At 33.9% G+C, this 16,935-nt stretch overlaps 1 protein-coding gene across 3 annotated transcripts in view; it reads left to right on the plus strand.

Annotated features, from left to right (window-relative positions):
* LOC123005425 (transcription factor SOX-13) overlaps positions 1 to 16,935 on the plus strand; it is a 77,528-nt gene that overhangs the window by 52,940 nt on the left and 7,653 nt on the right. For all 3 annotated transcript variants that reach the window (XM_044399169.1, XM_044399168.1, XM_044399170.1), the window contains one exon: positions 2,275 to 2,428. In XM_044399169.1, coding sequence (XP_044255104.1) covers positions 2,275 to 2,428 — 154 coding nt within the window. The remainder of the gene's footprint in view (positions 1 to 2,274; positions 2,429 to 16,935) is intronic.

The following is a 16,935-nucleotide window of genomic DNA, read 5'->3' on the forward strand; positions in this document are numbered from 1 at the left end:
CCTTCTCATCTCAACGACGCTTTGCTCCTTGACCGGAGCGTGCATGCTGCACCAGGTCAATGCAGTTTATTTGTAGTGTAATGCATTTCAATGATGAAATTAGTTGGTACGGAACGCGGACGCAAGACGGCTACTGCATAATTCAGTGTTTTATTAAAAGGGGACTAGTGGTTCAATAGGACTGAAATAATTACATGGTTTCAACAAGTCGAATTTTACGAGCTTTGTGCTAGAGGATGGATAAAAGCCTACGTCTGTTTTTAAATTATCATAGCCAGAAGCAATAAGTGCTTGGAGATAAACAACACTGGAAGAATATAAATGAACTCGACTATTATTTTTATCTTTACTACACGAAACGAAGTGAAATTTGTGTCAAATAACGAAATTTTAAAGGGGAGGGAAGGATTCATAAATAATAAAAAAGAAGGGTTCGGAGAATCACTTTGAGGCAGTTAAAATCCGCTCCCCTTTTTATAGACTAAACAGTCAAACTAATTAGATTTATTTTTGTACATCTCATTAAAATGAAGAGTGATTTATAATAACAAGAATATTTTAGACAAGTTTTGGGAAATAAAAATTTCGTGGGCACTAAAACCAAATTTAAGAATTTCTTTTTTTAATTAAACAAAATGTCATCTTTTCAAAAACTTGTTCCCTATAATCGCCCAACAAATGTGCAAACAACCATAAAACCATATCTTGATGTAAAATTACGTGTTTAGCCACTATTATAATTTACAATAAACGTGTGGTGTTTAAATCTTTTAAGACAAATTACTTCTAATTGTTGTGAGAACTAGAAAACAAGACAATTCTTTAAACTCAAAACTTGGATCAATATTTCAGGACGAAACTCAAATTTTCAGTTACTTCTAGAAGCTTATATCAACTCAAACTTTACTTAGAATCCGTTTATTTTCTGATAATCCGGTTTAAAGGCAGACTTTACGTTTTACTTCAGGAACATAAATCAGGTTCTCTTCCAAAATACTCAAATTTTTCAGCTCACAGTTCGAGGAAAATTTATTTTTTCCGGATTATTAACCGAAAATTTGTTTGCTATATAGATATCATAAAATCATATCATTTTAACTATTAACTGTTATTATATAACTTAAAATGTAACTACATAATGTTCTGTTCTCGATTTTTTTAAGTTTATGACAAAACTGGGTAAGATACTGAGAAAAAGGAGCTAATAAGCTATAGGTACAACTACTATAGTAAAGCTTATCTGTACCTACGAAAGCTAATACAAAAAAAGATCTCAAAAATTAAAGCGAAGAGGCCATTAATTATATTTTAAAGAAATGTTAATAAATGAAAAATTGAGATTTGTAAAAAATTGATTTCACAGTTTATAAAAAAATATATTTGTTTGTATTTATAAAAATAAAAAAAATACATAGATAAATAATGATAGGTATATAAAAAAGATAACATAATATGTATAAAAGTTATATTAAATTTTATTAGCTTTAAGGATAACCATTTTTTTGTAACAATATTGAGACGAGCTTTGACATTTTTTGTTCTTTTATCTTGAAAGTATTTGAAAATTTGTAATTCTATTTTTTTCTTACTTTAAAATTTCACTTATAATCTTCATTACTTCCTACCCAATTGTACTGAAATTGTAGCTGCTTAAATAGCTAGCTCAGCTCTGATTCAGAATCACATTTATTTTAGTGAAAATTTGTCGTTCCGGTAGTAAATTATTAAAAAGTGATTAATGACCAATAAAATGACATAAAACTATGACGTGTTGGTCACTGTGGTAATAGATATTTTACTCAATTCAACTGAAATAAAAATCGATTTATTTTTTAATTATCTAAACCTTGATCAGTTTCTCATGTTAAAATGTTTTCTGTATTTGACTCAGTAATTTGATTTTCTTTGTTTATAAGGTTTCAACAAGTTAAGACTGAAAGTCGATTACTCGAAACAATACTTCAACGACGTTAGAACTTGAATTAAATATATCAACTGAGATTTAGCTTTTATTTTGTGATAATTCAGTTCAAAGGGGTCTATAAATCTAATTCTTTTCTAATCCGTCCATTTTTTTTTAGCTCAGACTCTTAGTAATTATCTGCTTGTAGGTAAATAAAACAGATTCTTTTATTGCTTGTTTTTATTAATCAAAAATTTATTTTATATTCGGTGTCAATGGAAGGAATTTTTGTGATTTTGCATCGTTAGGTACCTGAAATTTGAGTCTCTCGCCAGTCGCCAGTTTTTCACCTAAAATCTTTTTTTTTCTAGGGACGTCGAACCCACCGCGGCCATCCAGCAAGCCCTCTCCGGCGACAACTTCGTGGAAAAGGACCGCAAACTCTCCGAACTGATCCTGCAGCTGCAGATGGTCCGCGAGCAACTCATCTCTCAGCAGCAGCAACAGCAGCAGCAGGACACGAAGGTTCGTTCCCTTTTATCCCGATGCAAATTTAATTCGGTCGAGAGAATCAAAACCTCCTCAAAGAAAGAGCAAACAACGCCATCACAAAGACCTTCCGACAATCGTCTCTCTGTGTGTGTTGCGTTGCATATTTTATTTCTATTAGGGTCGGAGTCGTTCCTTTGAGGGCGGCCGATTCCATCGGACATATTTTCGTCTCGCCATTGTTCGAAATGCTATTATCCCACCTGTCAGACAAAACCGACTCATCCGTCACCGAGTGACCAATGGCGATACGTCGGATTTGTGCCAGCCAATGGGCGCGTGCGTGGGTCGCGACTGAAACAATAATGCTGATTTTTCAGACGGTTTTCAGGTGACCGACGGCTTTTCCTACCAGACTTTACTCACTTTACAAATTTTATCGAAAATTTTTGAAGAAAATCACTGCCTTTTTAAATGTGTTAACGAATAACATACTAGTGATATTTTAGATTTTTCAGCGATTTTGGGGTGGTTAGGGTCGTGGTCTCCCCGATTTTATTCGTTTTAAATTCCATTTCGCTAAGGTTTAATCCGGGATTTTATCGTCAAGACTTTATCGCTGTCCGATTGCGAATACTTTGTAATGATGGCTTGAATATTTTAATTTATGATTCGCTTTAACCTCGCTGATATAAAACTAAGAACGCCGCTGTTTTAATAGATCGTAATAAAACGAGGCTCAAAGTTCCGATGGACATCATTCGTTGAATTTATTGCGAAGAACGCGCTTTTAACTAGCCAAGTACACCTTTTACAAGCCGCAGGTCTCTCCGAAAATTCCACCACGAAAAAGCTTTTATGGAGTTAAAAACGAAACAAAGAACAAATATTTATGGAAATTAAACACTGCTTTTCTTGAGATACTCGTGACCGAATCGGTTGTAATTCATTTATTACAAGCTTCATGTAATGTTACGTTGTGTTTTCACATTGACTGCTAGCAAATTTATTCTACAGCTTGTAAATCTATAAGTGGCAGGTCAATTATGTAAATTTACATGTTGGACGATGACTTTTTACACAATAAATTAATTCAGAAAGGTAGCAAATATGTATTTCATTCAAAAACATCAGGAAGAAATGGTATTTCCTTCTTTTATTCTGACATTTCAGGTATTTTTTCAATGAATCGATGAAAATCACTGTATTTATTAGTAACTAATTATTCTTGTATAAATATTTTTTACAATATGTTCATTTAAGTATCCGGACTTTGATAAGTAGTACTAGGATATTTTTAAAATTTTGAAATTACATCAAATTAACGAAAAGAAAAAAATGTTTAATTTTTTTTATTTTAAAACAACAAATATTGTTTACATACATATAAAGCGATTATACTAACGACGATACCTTAGGAAATTAATCTTATTGTCTGTTTATTTGACTGAGGTAACTATCTGAAAAGTAATAATCAGAAAATAATAATTAACTTGAAAATATACGTTTATTTTTTTTGTTTTACCTAAATAGCATGACAGTTTAAACTAATGTTTTCAGTTTTTCGGAAAGCCTTGCAAATCAGAAATTTTTGTTTTGATTTTTTTTACTTTCTCTTTATTGTCTGTTGAATAAAAAATCTTGTACTCCGTCAGTAAATGACGGGCAATCAGCTTTGAAATTACAAATAGCAGTTTGTGTATTGTTGGTTGCGTGTTTTTTCCGTTTGCGATCGATTTAATATGCGGTTGGTCCGTTAATTAGAGTCTGTTTTAGTTGAATGCCAGCCGGAATAATTTAATCGGGCACAAAGGTCTTTGTCAAATATTGATATGGATGTGTATAATAACGACTGCGTTTGTGATGAGTTCGTATGTGATGTATACAATAACAACTAATTTCCATGATTCCCATTGATGTCCCCGATGTCACATAATAACGGTCCTATTAAAAGCTAATCATAATGTACAATCCCTCCCTCCCTATTAGTGGATTTTTGGGCCGAATATTGTCCGAGTCAAAATAAAATTCGTGAGCGATAGCCTTTGATGACCTTTCTACTGGGAAACAATCGCATTGGATTGTGATTTTTGGTTATTATTTTGCATCGATTATCATGCGTTTACATAATTGGATCCATGCAAGTCCAACACGAGTGACCCGGTGACATTTTGACCCGTGTACACATTGTTATTTATACCAAAATACACGTTCGAATGATATTTGGAGTTTGGATAAAGGATGATTTCTTGATTCCGAAGGGAGCGCTCGTCGAAATAATCAAACAGACAAATAGATCGGTCGGAACTGTTGAACAAACAGCAGCATCACATCAGAAGGCACAAGTTTGATTCCCATTACTTAATTACACAGAAACTGGAATGCCAAATCGCGATGAATCAAAAGGGGCTAGTTCGGGATCCTTTGATAGGATATATGGCGGGGTTGAAATCAGATGCACACGGCTAATGATAACGAGGTTATGTACAATTACATCCTGTGCAAATACGGACTCACTTCGGATCTAGCGGCTCAAAGCCACTTTTTACACAGATGAGGACGAATTCGACCGGAAACGTACACTTTACGAAATACTTGACTCGGGAAGAAAGCACTCAGAGAAATTTATTGTCACAAACTTGACTCACATTTGCTCTATAAACAACTCTATAAAACAGCAAAAATGTATTTCTTTAAACAACAGGGAAAAGAGTGACATTTTTTCAGTTTCTGATTACTTTATTAAAATTTGTAGCAGAATTTCGAACTTGTGGCTTACAAACCTTAAAACTTATAAATGCAATGTAAAGATAAAAGCTCTAGAAAAACACTTGGAAGTCTAATTTTGAAAATAAAATACCAGTAGAAACAAAATTTTATAGAAAAGTAGAAATCTGGACTTCAAAATTAGAGTTCCAGTTCCTTTATCAGAATGTTTGGAGGAAAATTAAATTTTCTTATAGAAACATTAATGTCTGGCTTAGAAATTTTGAATATTTAGAAATTACGGCTTTAGTCTAATGAAAAGCTTCTACTTTTGAGTACACCTTTCTAATTTTTTCTACATATTGTTGAAAGTGTGTTCATTGACGTGTTGACTACCTGATTTAATACCACTTCAAAATGCTTAGATTTTATATTGTCTGTGAGAAAATTCTGAACGTGTTACAGTGTTTTCACTAATCCATAATTTCAAGCAAACTGGAGAACAAAAAATGCAAATCTTTGAAGGCGTACAAAAACAGATTTTTCTATGGTGCAAGTACGACGCGTGGTAATTGAAATTTTGCGGTATTATGTTAATTAAGTCCCAATTCATGCGTCTGATTGTATGTTGCAAAGCAGATTTTTAGTTGGTGTGTTTGGGTATTATGTAGTATCTTGTGTTAGTTGAAAGAGGGTCTTAATTTCCGCAAGGAAATAATCATAATTGAGATGTCGGTGGCGGTCGGGGGCGGCAGCGCCATTTCAATAGCTACAATCTCTTTGTAACCGTGTGTATTTATGTTGTTTAAAGTTTGTATCAAAGCGAGCGAGCGCTCAATTCCATCAGAGAGACGTCTTAGAGGGTTGCTTGCGCCGCATTATGCCATCTTGCCGAATTGTTGCCGAAGAGGTTGATTGGTTCAGTTGGCAGAGACAAAGCTAGCCAAAGAGGCAAATCTCCGCCATAATTATGATCGAGTGACGAGATAATGGCGCTGTTTCCATCTTGATAGAATAAGAAGAGCTAAATCAGACGCGCTATCGCTCCAGATTTGCATAGGAGACGGAGGAACATGAGCCGATTTCGTAAAAATTTAACGCATAATTATCTGACGATTAATATGCGCGAGAATGAGAGTCCTGCTGGGCTGTCGATACTAGGCTTGTAATGCCTAGGTTTATTGCGGCCGTTTATTATTTTAATAGCACGGTTTCGCCTCTATGCGTGTTCGACACCAATGGGCTCTGCGTTAATACCACAAAGAGGCATATTGCGATAATCGGCCTTTCCCCGGATTTGGACCCCAACAATGATACGTAATATTCCGGACGGCTTTGTCAACAAATGATGAAGCTGTGTCTCTACATATATTCCATTCTGATTGCACTCAGTACACAAACGGGAATTCATTATGAAAACTTGGGAACAGCTTATTGGAACGTCTAAACAAACTTGCAACCAAAGGCACAGTCTGGCAACAAATAACTGGATTATTTATTTAGAAATTGATTTAATTTATAGTTTTTGTAATGAATAAAACTTGAATTATAAGTCCATCCCACAAGATTTAATTACGAAATTGTTATAAAAGAGTGCCAGAGCGCTTTCGAGAAGGTATTTTCATCCTCAGTGCCTATTTTTTAAACAATTAAAAACAATTACATACTTGAATTTTTTTTATAAATGTTCACTTACCAAAAATTTTTTTTGTAATGGTTTAACTTCGGATTTTACTTTGCTTTGTTTGGAGTTTTTGAAGTAGAAAATTTTGCTTTTGCGCTTTACGATGTCTTGCATGCGTTCTTCTGATCTTTAATCTAAAAAGAAAACGCCTTTTTTTAAATCAAAATTTCTTGTAAACTCTCATCTTCAACTTTTCTTAGAAAATCAAAAAAGATGTGTAGGTCAAATATTTAACACATCCCTATCTTTTTTCGTTTTTTTTTTTAATATTTGATAAATCTATAAAGTCGGTTAAGTTTTTTAATTAATGATTGCCAGAAACTAAACCCCTAAGACTATTGTTCTATTAATGTAGAATTCTGTCACTTTTCCAACAATAAAACTTTCTAAATCGAAAGTTTATGTTATTTTTTCTAAAAATTTTGATGTGATGTTGAAACTCACTTTTTACCTTTCGTATTAGTAATTCGAACATTACCACGTGAAGAACTCTATCATCTACATTTATTTTTGTTTAAAAACCCATATACTTTTTTAATCCATTCATGTAAGAAAAATGCTCGTTTGGATATCATACAAATTGTATATTTTATAAACTGTTAATTAGTTTCTAAATTTTTGACGTCTAACTTTAATATCTGTTTATAATAATTTATTTATTAATAAACAATAAATACTCAGCAATAATCTTTGTTTACTGATAAAATTTCGTCTACTTAAAGCGTGCATTATTAAACGTCGTCCTTGAAATGTATTATTCTCTCGTTATCATCCCACGAGGAATATAAAAGTGGCACAAAAGTCAAAATCTGACACCGGATCCACTCCTCACTGCTGCAGTTCATCTGTCAGCGTTTTATTTTTTAACACTTTCCACCCTTTCGCCAGACATAACATCCTCCACAACCCTTCTTGTGAAAAAAATAAAAAACTGCCAAGGTACACTTACCAGCCGGAAACCGCCTAATCTGTCCCGATGTCGTCTCAACACGCTCAACCCTTGACAATTCAAACAAAAAAAGCACAACTTAAACAGTGCAAAAATACAGTTTCACCCCCGTTTAATCGGCTTACGGACCATTTAACAATGACTTTTGACAGTGAGAGATAAATGCGTTATTGATGATGCGCCACCTGCATTATTAAATTAAGTCTTATCTGTGAGTGCGGCTAATTTAACACAATTATAAATGCAAGTCATGGGGTACTAAGGGCGGTTTCGCAGCAATTTGCGCAAAGTGCATCGTCGGGAAGACGGGTTAAATTTAAACACTCGAGGAAGAATTTTAAGATGACCGTGGCGAGCCAACTGGAGCGGATACGATTATTATTAATTCGGAGCGATTTGAAAACGACAGTTTTTTTAGATATTGACGTCACGGGCTTTTTTCTAAATTGGATGAGGGACGCCCGGGAGAGAGGGGACGTCAACAGGAAGGACAGGTCGACACTGGAATTCGATTTTTTTATCCGAGTAATGGGTCACAATTAAATTAAATTCAAATGATGATGATAATGAGGATACGACCTCTTTGACTGCCAGATATAACACCAGTTGAAGGAATTTCGAGTGCAATATTTTGTGCTACTAAGTGATAGTTTGTGCAGATTAGGATTTTTGTAGGTTTTATTTGAATTTTTTATTCTCCATTTTACAAAGAACTTTTTTAAATAGATTTTGTCTAGATGCAAATAACCATTAGAGAAATTTTATTAACGGATTTAAAAATTCCCATTCAGTTGAAACTCTTGTTTCCCCGAAGATTTTAGATCCATATTCAGCATAATTTTTTTTTATAAATAAACTTGATCCATTGTATCACATCATTAATTAAGTATCCAAAATTTTATTATTTATTGGGAGGGAATATTTTTTACGAAATACCTTTTAAACAATTTTCAATAAACGTTTTGTTATTTTTAATTTTTGTCACTATTATATCCAATTTTTAATAGTTGTTCTCGTTTTTCAAAACCATCATGGTTTTGTGATTCGATGCCAAATGAATTTCAGAGATGGATGTTTTTGTCATTTTAGAAATTAATTCATAACAGTTTTAATCTGTGGGTCATAAAGAAAACAAACAGTTCATCTCGAATTGTATTTTTTTCTAAATCGAGTAGATACTTTCATAAAAATTGATATGTGAAAAATGTAGTCGAATAAATAAACGAAAACGATTGTATTTTTAGCCGTACATGAGGTCATCGTCGATAAGGAATTCTTGAAGTTATCCTAAGCATCCGTTTAAATGAAATTTTGTGATTTAGGAGCAGTATTTGTTAAAAAAAAACGTGTCGTAAATGGCATGCGCTCGGTTGCCACTGTTATCCCATGTAGGCACGCGTAATTTATTAATTTCATGGGATAACGAAGCTGCTTGACGTCCGCGAACAGGTTCGAGCTTCTCTATGAACCAGTCAATGCCCCAGAATATTATTTAATTCCAACTTATTCACCATTTAAATTATCTGACAAGTGTAGTTTGTTTCTCCCGTCTTGTGTGATTTTTAAACAATTTTGAGCTTATTCAATCTGCATACATTTGTAGTAAGCGAGATTGAAACTGTCCGAGTTTATTCCGCCATCCCGGCCATAAAAATACATATTTACGACGGCGCATCTTGTTAACTAACGCTCTTACTATGGTAAACCAGATTAATCATAAATGTTAATCTCGATTTTACAAATTATGTGCAATAAAATATCAACGAGCCAGTGTCCTCGCCATATCGGGCTCTAGCCTCGTTACAATCCTTATTATCAAGGCGACTAGCGATTCCGAAATTTATCATAAAAATAGTTAACACTACGAACATCTGTTTTAGCCATCTTTCAAACCTCCAATACTATCCCTAATTATAGATTAAGTGCAAAATGCGTACGGTCCTATAACGTCACACGCGTTATTTTTGATATTAACCCCTCTATATTTACTCGGACGATCTATTAAAACATACTAGCGGTTCTATTTAAAAGTGAGAAGCGAGAATTTTGTGCCAATCACTGACGTCTTGTGGTTGTTATTTACTCATCGGAGAGTCCCTCACCAACATTTTTCAATACATGACCTCCAACAATCTCAAATTCCCACTTAAAACACTTTTATCTTTAATTGAATTAAATTGGATTTATTGCGAAAATTATTAAAAAGAAATAAGTGCGACTTGAAAACAATAAATTGGCGTCAGTGCAACTAAATGACCCGTGGGGAGCGACTAGGTCGTAACACCGTCATTTTTGTCAAAAAGGGGCATATTTGACTTTTTTTTTAAATCAAGTAACTTTGACTGTTTTTGAAAGTGCTTTTTTGTCAACTTGGCGCATACTTCTGTGTCAATTTTTTAACCCCGCGCCATCTGTCGTGTTAAAATATCACTGGAGCATCTTCCCCTTTCTCCTTAACTCCCAACAGCTGTGGGTTCCATTCATGTTGAGTTTAAAATTAGCCGTTCGTCGATGTGTATCAAGATATTTCAAATTTAGTAATCCATATCCATAACGCGGGTAAAAAATTGTTAATTTTCTCAAGAATTATGTCCCTCTTCTCTCATCCAAAAATAACCGAAAAACTCCCTCTAAAAATACACTCGCGTAACCCGAAACTTTTACAATTTCTTCCCTGAACCTTGACCAAGCCTATCGATCGATCCAGTCTCAACGAACCTCTTGTCCAGTAATTAAAGATATTTCTTCCAATTAAAATCAGGACGATTTTAATAGCGTTCGAATAGTCAAGTGGCCGGCGAATGAAAGCCTCGATTGTTCCGGGTAAACAAATGACTGCTCTTAGAAAATAATACGCACTTGATTCGAATAATACGTTCGTTGAGCGTGTGATCTGATTCGGGCGAGCTTTAAAAGCACAACTTGACGGAAATTGGGGACACAAAGACCGATTTGTTTGAAAAATGAAAATGACTCGAGACTTGTTATGTGCTGCCACCTGTACTCGACTCGAGCAGGTATTACAGGTTTCTTGGGCTTGTTTATCGCTTGTTTACGATTATGTAATTGACGAATTTACATTAAAAACAAACTGAGGATGTTCGTTGACCCACTGAAAAAGAAATAGTTCAAAAAAGCGATTTTTGGCGCTATTGAAAAATTAAGAAATAGGAATGGTCCCAAGTAACACCTTGTGGGAAAACTCAAAGTAAAACTTTGGTTTCGCTTGTGTGGAAGGTTTTAGGCTCAGTGGTAATTTCGACATAATTTGTTTGCCTGAATCAATAAATCCTTGAATGGTGTCAGAGCAAGGCGTGAAGACATCGAGTGGGGTGAACCAAACCGTATTGTATTCATCCAACCCCTGCATATGAATTATGATTTATGGGCCGCAAAGTCATGAACCAACCACTGTTCAGGGTAATTAACTCAGCTTTTGGTGTGGTCCGCCTCTCCCCCTTTGTTTCCCCTAATTACCCCAGCGAATTTTATGATAATCACCCCCGTTTTTAATAAACTCGCCGCTTTATGACCACATATTTGCACAGATCAAATATTGACTAGGTGGCATTCGCTCCCCCTTTGATGTCAAGTAGAAACCCTTGTTAAATCCTAAAATAACATAATGGGAGGGGGCGATTCAAAGGGGTATGTATTCATCACGTGGGCACTTGTTTGCGACACGTGTCGCGGTCTCCACGCCACCGCTGATTACCAATTACGACGTTCAATTGCTTCACGATCGGGGAGGCGGACACCAACCCTCAGTTTGTTTACGTCAACGCGGAAATGCCGGAGTTATTGTCTTCAAAGATGAAACGAGGACGGAATAATTCGAATTAAAATCACTGTTATGCGATCAGGAAAGCGGAGCTTTGAAGCTCTCACGCACCGAAGGACACGACACGATGAGAGGGTGTTCATACATTGTTACACCACACTCAATTAACAACGGAAGCTCCAGGGGCGAAGCAAAAGCGAAATCTCAATTATTCCAAACCCCGACAAACTTAATCGTATCATCAGATTTTCGATATTTAAAAGGAGACCTGCACCGGAAAATGATTAAACACAAAAAAAGAGCAGGCAATAAATTTTTACGAAATTCTTGATAGAAAATGAAGTTGGCACTTTTGTAAAATAACTGCTTCTAAAAGATTGATTTCTGTCTTTAATAATATACAGGCTATCCCAGCGAGTTGAAAAAGTCCATTAGTGACCTGTAAAAGGTAAAATAAAAAAAATGTATAAGACATTGATAGATACTAATTTAGTGGATCACCTAAAATTATTTTCAACCATACAGCGTGTCCCAAAAATAAGTTACGATACAAAGTTGTGTTTTTTTAAATGAAACATAATATGTTTCTTTGTATTTTTTTAAAACAATGTTTTTACGCTAAACTTTTTTTTTTTTTAATTAAATAGAACACTCTATTTTTTATTTCTGCATCTAATAGATTGGTAAATTGTCTATCTAAAAAAATAAATTTTTAATGTCTAGAATTGATAAATGAAAAAAATATTTAACATTCATTATTAATTGTAGCAACAATGCCTATCAATATCTGAGCATTGTTGATACTATGGCAACCATAGTAATTCCACCACGGATCACTTATCCGTTGATTTATCCAGATATTGTAAAAGTTATTATAAATACTGAAATTCGAATTATTTTATTGTAAAAATAAAGAATAATGGATTCAGTTTAACTTAAATGTGATTATTAAGTGATATTTCTTCCATCTCTTGTGCAACTGTGCACTTTTTGGTTACTGAAACAATAGTAATTATTTTTTTTTAATGTTTAACGTTAAATATCTTTTTAGTCATTGATTATAAACACCTAAAAGTAAGTAATTTTAGAAAGACAATTTAATAATCTTTTAAATGCAAAAACAATAAATACAAGATCTTATTTTTAAAACTAAGCAAAATCGACCAATAAAAGTTTAACTTAAAAACATTGTATAACAAAATTTTAAAATAGTACTCTTTTTCAATATAATACAGGTGCGCCGGAACTCGCACCCCAGAGAAAAATGCCATGTAGGATAAGACACCAGGAACATGGAAAAAATGTTAAAAAATTCTATCTTTAGTTTGAGAGTTTAAATTTTGTACTTTGACTCTATTTATTTCTGTTGTAAAATAATTTTCTAAGTTTTTTTGCTACAGGCTATTAGAAGAGGAAACAAGGAAGCTGTATTCTAAACTGTAACTCTGTTTAATGTTATTTGTGGCTTTTATTGGCAATTTTTTTGTAGCTTTACTAAATACATAATTATAAAAAAAAACAACAGGTGCAGATTTATTTAGAGTAAAAACTTTGTATGTAAATTAACAGAAAGTATTCATAAAACACACAAAACCGTTACGGACTCATTTATTTCAAAAAAATTTAGAAAAATTCTCAAATTACACCCTATCAATAATTAGTTAGGTATATGAAATATCGCCAGTTTTAATAAATTAGAAGTCGCGATTTATCAATGGGCGTAACCGATGCCGCACCCTGTAGAAGATCATCAGTATCATTAAATAGACATAAAAAAATGTCGAATGTCAAAAAATATTTTTTTTTAACATTTAAACATTTTTTCCATGTTCTTGGTATCTTATCTTACTTGAAATTTTTGTTTGGGGCGCGATTTCTGACTCAACAAAAGGTTGAGAATTCTGGGAAAACAACTAGGTATAAGAATTTCTGCTTTTGAATCTTGGTTTTTCCAAATTTTGGCTTTTCTTTCTTTCAGAATTCTAAACTTTTTAAAAATATCTTGATTTTTTTTGAATTAAATCATCACGTACTTTTAGGTCAAAATTTCATTATCTTCATCTTCATGTTAACTTATTAACTTATTATAATTTAGTTGTTATTATTCATTACACTATAAGTTTGCAATTACAAAATTGAGTCGAATTATTTTAGGAAAAACGAATAAGATCCATTGATATTTAAAGCTAAATCAAGAAGTTTTAAATCAGGATTCTTGGAAATAATTTATAGATTTTAAAAGTTTAAACCAAACCAAGTTTGTCTAGACAAAGATAACGATCATCCTACATTTATGTTTCACTAATTTAAAAGGATTAGATTTTCTGAAATCTGACTTGAAAAAATCCAGAACAACATTTTTATTTATTATGATCTACAAAATTCAAGAGTTTAGTAAATTTAAGTACAAAATTGAGTAAATTACAGCTTTGAGGGACATGATTGTCTTTGCTCTCATTTCTAATCAGTTCTAATCGTTACCAAGACCCTGAAACAAGTATCAAACGCCCAAGTGGTTTTAGAGTTAAATAAAAAAAAACTTCTAAATTTATAGTATTGGACTATTGTCACATTTTAATAGATTTTAATCGAGTTTCAAATACATAAGGTTTGATGTAATTCTGGTGTAGTCCTAGCCGCTAGAAGAGAGAAGAGAGTGTTTAAATGCCAATTTTAGGATCACTTCTCCATGTGTGGCATCTAAAAAATCGTGTCAATAAAAATCGTGTAATTCTCTGTTAATCCTCGTTGTAAAGATCGTAATTTGTGTAGTTGGTTGTCATGTTGTCATTCCTGTCTAATGACAGTTGATTTGGTGTTTCTAAATATAATCCTTGAGTATACTATCGTCCGTCTCTTCCAATTTGCTTTATTTTTGTAAAAACTATTCGGATTAGGGTATCTCTTCTCGCCCCGACCCGTGCTAATAAGTTTTATCGGGAAAGCACCTCGTCTCGGCTCTAATCCCCTCCTATCCCCTTATTGTAGGTTGACATGACAAATCCCTCGGGAAGCGTCTGTCTGAGGCTTATATTCCTTGTCACATCCACACTCTATTCTGGATTATTTCTTTTTATACTCATCGCCCGCGGCCATCACACCCGGTCTTCGTTGTTTATAGCTAAGCGATCGCTCGTCGCATTAAACGCTTGAATATTCCGTCGCGAGCGAGTTTATGGACTGGGAACCAAGTCCGGGACTGATTTACCGGCACGGCGAGAGTGAGTGATGGGCCGCGAGAAACAACAGCCTTCACGTGTTACATAAATCCAGCTGGAAAGTGCCAGCACGATGCTCTGCTTTACGACGAGGTAACGATTGAATGGCGCCCGAATGGGGCACGCATACCGGGCGACAAACCGAGATTAGTTTCAGTGGCGGCGTCAGAAGGCGTGTCGCAGCTCGAGCGTGAAATCGGGAACGACAAGGCGCGTGCATCGCCTCCTCCACCGGGATACGACACGTCGACGAACGCTACTCCCGAAGGAACGACGGGACTAATCACAATTTTACTCGCGGAGGAATGGGGGGATGGCTTATTATTCCGATACACCTGCCAAAGGGAATGTCGTCTACGCATATAAGAAACAAATTCAAATAAAATCTTAACTACGAGCAGAAGCGACGTAAGCGACTAATAAGACGAAAATTTCAGTTTTAAAGTAGAAATTTGATTTTTAAATTCTGACTTCTAATTCAGAAGAAAGTTTTCTAGAAAAATTTACAGCTCAGGATGTTTTTAAAGAAATCTGTATGACTTTCTGATTATAGTCCGTTAAATCAACTTTTGAGGTTGAGGAATCGCCCAAGGGTGGTACCCAAAAGTACCACCACTCATACAGTATAGTTGAGAAGACTGTAAGTTTAAAAAGAGTTAGTATTATATTGTGTTTGTACTTACAAGCTCTTGTAATAAGCTGGATTTAGGGTCATTTTTGCTTAGCACACCCTGTCGAGCGATATACGAACTTCTTTCATTCTGTTGCAAAATTATCTTACAATTTTATAATTGAAAATTACACCACTAAGTTAAATCATATATTTTTTACATTAAATTTTCTACAAAAAAACATGGTGTTATGAATAAATTACAAAGCTCTGTTTTTAACCAAAAAAAAATTGGGAATGAAAATTTTACAATCATCAACCACCAGTCTCAACAAAAGTGTAAGGTTAATTTCTATAAGACATTTCAGTGTCTGGCTTTTTAGTTTTTATATTCTGTAAACAAATGGATATTTCCAACAGAAAAGCAGAAGAAAATGTGACACCTTCATCTTTATTAATATTTCTATAGTCATTAAAAGACATACAGGGTGTCAATTTTAAAACTTGCAATCGCCAATATCTCTAGAACTAAAAAAGTTATTGAGAATCACTCAAAACCGTTTCGGTAGTTTTAAAAGGGAATCAAAATGGCATGGTAAGTTACGCTCTTCCACCCACCCTTCAAGCCACAGCCACCTTAAGTTGAAAATTTTAAATGGCACGACCCTACTTGCGATACATCGTTGTAAAGCTCATAACAAGAGCTTTTCAAAAATGTCATACAACAGCCTATTTGGTAAAGTTATTTTTCCAACTATTCAAAAACGAAGACGTTAAATTTTCATTTTTTATACTATATTCAAGGATGGGTGGAGGTGTGTCACTTATCATGTCATTTTAATTCCCCCTAGGAACCACCAAAACGGTTTTGAGTGATTATTAATAACTTTTTCAGTTGAGAGAAATTGCCGATTGCAAGTTTTAAAATTGACACAGTGTATAACTTGTTCAATGCCCCGCCTTTACGTGGTTACCAATGAAAAGCTGTACTTAATCGAATGAAGTTACATTGTTACATTTTTGAAATGTCACGTTGAAATTAAAGTTTAAATCTAAATTTGTAAGTCCGTAATAGGACTGACTGTAAAACATGCACCATAATTTAGAAGCTGACAACATAAAATTTCGGAAAAAATTGTTCAGTGTATTTTTTGCTCAGATACGATTGGTTTGCTAGTTACTTAGAAATTAAAATGGGCGGAGCATTTATCTTCTTAGGATTAGAACATTTTACATACTCCTACATGTTATGTACTATAGTTAAAGTAAAAAAGCATTTGGAAGTTAAGTGCCATTGTTTGTCGTCGCTGTATTATAAAATATCTGTCTTCATTACCGAAATTTTTAAGCAATTTCAATGACAGAGTTTTGATTTAGAGATGCATTCTAGAATTCTTACAAAGTTAAATCATAATTGAAAATTATATCAGAAAGTTGAGTCCTTAAATTTTAACATTAAAGTTATAAAACTTCAAAGTGGTAAATTACAGAATTCTGAGAGAAGTGACTAGAAAAAAATTAAAAATTTGACTTCGAGATTAGAATTATCAATCAAACTTTAAAACTTGGAAATGTCGATGTATATTTTCGGAACA

The sequence above is a fragment of the Tribolium madens genome, unplaced genomic scaffold (genome assembly GCF_015345945.1).
Source record: "Tribolium madens isolate multiple individuals breed KSU strain unplaced genomic scaffold, Tmad_KSU_1.1 Scaffold_20;HRSCAF=117;Tcas5.2_LG4, whole genome shotgun sequence".
In the NCBI taxonomy this organism is placed as follows: Eukaryota; Metazoa; Arthropoda; class Insecta; order Coleoptera; family Tenebrionidae; genus Tribolium; species Tribolium madens.